Source organism: Nuphar pumila, chromosome 5 (genome assembly GCF_984573655.1).
Source record: "Nuphar pumila chromosome 5, dmNupPumi1.hap1.1, whole genome shotgun sequence".
Classification (NCBI taxonomy): Eukaryota; Viridiplantae; Streptophyta; class Magnoliopsida; order Nymphaeales; family Nymphaeaceae; genus Nuphar; species Nuphar pumila.
The window spans coordinates 9092725-9096680 of NC_143253.1; the positions used below are offsets into that span (position 1 = coordinate 9092725).

The 3956-nt window shown below is 42.6% G+C and overlaps 1 protein-coding gene across 1 annotated transcript; it reads right to left on the minus strand.

Annotated features, from left to right (window-relative positions):
* Nucleotides 1-1314: 1314 nt before the first annotated feature.
* LOC149836692 (uncharacterized) lies at nt 1315-3685 on the minus strand. The gene is made up of 2 exons (XM_090007895.1): nt 3536-3685; nt 1315-1944 (listed from the first exon to the last, which is right to left on the minus strand). The coding sequence occupies exons 1-2, from the start codon at nt 3683-3685 to the stop codon at nt 1315-1317; spliced, it is 780 nt and encodes a 259-aa protein (XP_089864021.1).
* Nucleotides 3686-3956: the final 271 nt, after the last annotated feature.

Here is a 3956-nt window from a genome sequence, read left to right on the forward strand (position 1 = left end):
AGATGTGTTCATCATGATTGATCATAAATTTTGAATAGGAAAAATGGCATTTGGAGCCTTAAAATTTTATGAAAATTGTAGGCCATTGATTTTAAAACTTATAAAAACCTATCAGTACCTCAGAATCAAATGCTCCAAAAACTGATTCCTATAAAACAGGCATATAGATCATATCTCTAAGGTCAGAATTTTGAAAAAAATATACCAAAAATCTAATAAAATGTCCACTGAAGAGTTTTTCATTGGAAAGGTATATATATATCAAGATTCCTGGGCAATATCCCATTTAGCAAGCATATTCAAACAAAACACTGTTCTTGTCTCTCCTGAAAAGGATAAAACAAGAGAAAACGTGTATCCGAACTGATGCAAGCGTCCCCCCACTCTAATAATTAAGCTCCAAAGCATGACAAAGAGATAACAGTGAAAGATGCATTCTATGCCTACCATCTAGAAGTGCTTTTATCCAAGTTATCCAAGAAACATTAGAAGCAGAAATAACCACCTGATCGAGAGTTATTAATCTCCATGTCTTGAAAGCATGCACCCTGTGCCATAAGATGTTATTACTTGTATGCATCGCAACTGAGTTGTTCCCTGCAGCCCCTTGAAATGAGTTTTTTTTGTTTGTTTTTTTAATAATAGAGCTGAGGGAATTAAGTCATCCTGCTTTACAACAGTAATTCAACCACCCATATGTAGGGGTGGCAATAGGGTCGGGTTGGCGGGTCAGCATCCCTCAACACAGACCCAACCCCTTTATTAAACGGGTCGGTTGTGGCAAACACGAACCCGACCCATTTATTAAATGGGTAACCCAACACGACACGGTTAACCCATTTAATAAACAGGTCGGGTTGGGTAAACGGGTTGGCGGGTCGGGTTCGTGTTAGTGGGCGGGTCGGGTCGAGTAAATGGGTTGGTGGGTTCGGGTAAACGGGTTGACCCACCTGCCTAACCCGTTTATTAAACAGGTCAGCCGGGTTGGCATACCCCTAACACGAACCCGACCCATTTAATAGATGGGTTAAACGGGTCGACCCGTTTATGACACGAACCCGTTTAAGCCAAACCCAAACCCGCCTAAGAAGCGGGTTGGTGGGTCGTGTCAGATTTTGCCACCCCTTATGAGCACTCAAGTATTTTTTTTTTGAAAGGAATGGGCACTCAAGTAATTTTTAGAAAGGAATGGCCATTAAAGTAGTTAAAAACTGATTTACATCACTGCAAGAAAGATCCATTCACTCAAGTACAAGCTCAACTTAAATAAGAAAAACATTCTAGACAAGCCAAACAAGGACATTCATAGGTGTTCTAGACAAGAAACCTACCAATTCTAAGATGAACTGGATATCTAACTGGTTTGATGATCTCATTTCCTCCCCATGCCTTCTCAAATTCCCATTCCACCTCCTTGCTCAAGAGCTCAACCCCCTTTTGGCATGCCGTCTGGTACACGGACCACGATCGTATGTATGTTAGGTACATATCCAGATCCATGTTCTTTATGCACTCGAACCTAAATGGACCAGTGTGCTCCTCCCCCTCAACCGGGTCGAACGGGAACTCTATGTTCCGATAATCCTCATTGATAAGCTTGCATTCTGAAGCCCAGAAAGGTACTGATTTCTCATAGACATGCCGGCAGACCGAGTCAACGGCATCATTAACGTGGTTTACCGTATAGCACCACGCAGCTAGCACGCCACTGGGTCTAAGAACGTGTTTGACTTGTTGGTAGAAGGTGGGGAGGTCAAACCAGTGTATGGCTTGGGCCACAGTCACAAGGTCCACACTTGACTCTGGGGCTACCAACTGGGTGAGCTCATCTAGAGACATTGAAGGTGGGGTCTGTTGGTACTTTATGTTGGGCAGCTTGTGTGCCAACGCCAATTGCGTGGGGCTGGTGTCTGTGGCCACTACACTCTTATAGAGACCAGCAAGCTTCATGGCAATAAGAGAAAAGAAAACCTTCAGGTTGTGAAGTTGAATAAAATGTGAAAACCAAACCCATTTGGGCTAACCCCAAGTTGAGCTATATTAACCCACTTTGGCATCGTGTACTTTGACAGTATATCTTAATGTGCTAAGATTGAGATTACTAGAAGAGCCAAAGTTCTGGTTCAATCTGTGACTTTTAGTATGTTAATTTTAGAGAATTCCAATTTCTTGATTGTTGGTGACATCCAAACACTTGATAATGCAATGGGTCAATCAACCTCAACATCCACACTAATGTGAGGTTCAAACTTCAAGGGACCGTTCGTTTTAACTGCACGCATCTTGAAAACTTCCTGCACATGCCCTTTCTTTCCCAAGGGAAAGGGCTTAATTACTGTGCAACCTCCACAGACACCAACTCTCCTTATGGCACGTTTGAAAGGGATGCTACTTTTCCTTTAAAAATGGCACTTAGGAGGGAAAGTGCTTCCCCATGGGCGGAGGTTTGAACCCATGTTGACAAAAAAAAAAAAGTTGTTTTTGTTTTTGCATTTATTATGTAGGGGCCCCCACTACATCTTTCTCATGAAGATTTTGGTTTCGTTACTCTTACCCATTTGTTTCATTGTAGGGAAAGGCCTTTCATGAGCAGGGGTATGGATTTTCAGCTCAGCCTTCTCATGAAAATGCTTTTATTGGACGGTGGTATTGAAGTTTTTAAGCATGAAAAGTGGTAGGTGGTCAGGGAAAATGCAGTTCACTTACGCCAGCACGATACATATTCATTATGATGATTTGATGTTTGTTTTGTTCATGATGAAAAAAAGAAAAGAAAATGATTGTCATCTCATCCGTTTTTCATGGAAATTGCATGAAAAAAATAAACAAAGAGGCTCCCTTTCCTATTCCTATGAAAACAGACATGTTTCATAGGAGTAAACATGAAACAAGCACTCTCAGTTAGGGTTCATTTGTTTCATGCCACTCGTGCTGGCACTCTCTTCCCATCACTCAAAAAGGTAAGTTGGAGAAGTTAGTCCTAGCCCAAAGTGAGGCTCAGCTTTTCTCACCTCCCTCTTATTTTCATGTGTAAACTCATTCATACCGGTTTTACATGGAGTTTGGAAAACCCGTGCTAATCCCATGAATGTCTATTCGCTATTATATGAATGAAACATACAGGCCCTCGGGAAAGGAATTTCACGGGAAAACCACGCCCTGTGGAAGAAGGTGGGGCCCACTGGGAGTGTGTTTCTTTCATGTCCTACAGGGAAAACGGCAGGCTTCCCAAGTAAAGATGCGTTTTCCCATGAAACAAACGGGCCTGTGCACGTATTGGTAAGACCAAGTTCAACATTGCCATGTTGAGATCTCGTTTCCTTTAGAACATGCACCTCAAAAGAGAAAACCCAACTACAGAGTTCCTGATCCATAGCAGACATGGTCCAGTGGAGATCAGATCCGGAACCCACAAATCCTTCCATCCAGACATGAGAGGGTCCTTTTGATCCCCATAACTATACCGGTAAGTGGCCAAAGAGCAGCAGATGTAGGAGAGGATTAAAGCAGAGTGAGTTGTCGGGGTGGATCTTACCGATACAGCAGCCTGACCGTTCCCGGTTCCTACATCCCACGCGAGGTCGTGATTTGGCATCTTAGATGCAATGAACCAGAAGAGTTCCGGTGGGTAACTCGGCCGGGTCTGTGCATACAAACCAGCCTGTTTGATGAACAACTGTGCCATCTCTCTCTCTCTCTCTCTCTCTCTCTCTGTATGTGTGGACTGGCCGGTGAGCACATTTGAAAAATGCTTCAACCACCCCCACATACAGTTTGATAGTTTGTGTCAATCGAATACTCTTATTTCTTTTAAAAATACTCTTAGAATTAATACATTTGTTTAAACTTAAATAAAACCGAACACGGATCCCATCATTTGAAATAGGATGGGTTTCATCATACGTTCAATCTTAGCAATCCAGAAGAACCATCTAGCTAGCTGTTGATTGGATGGT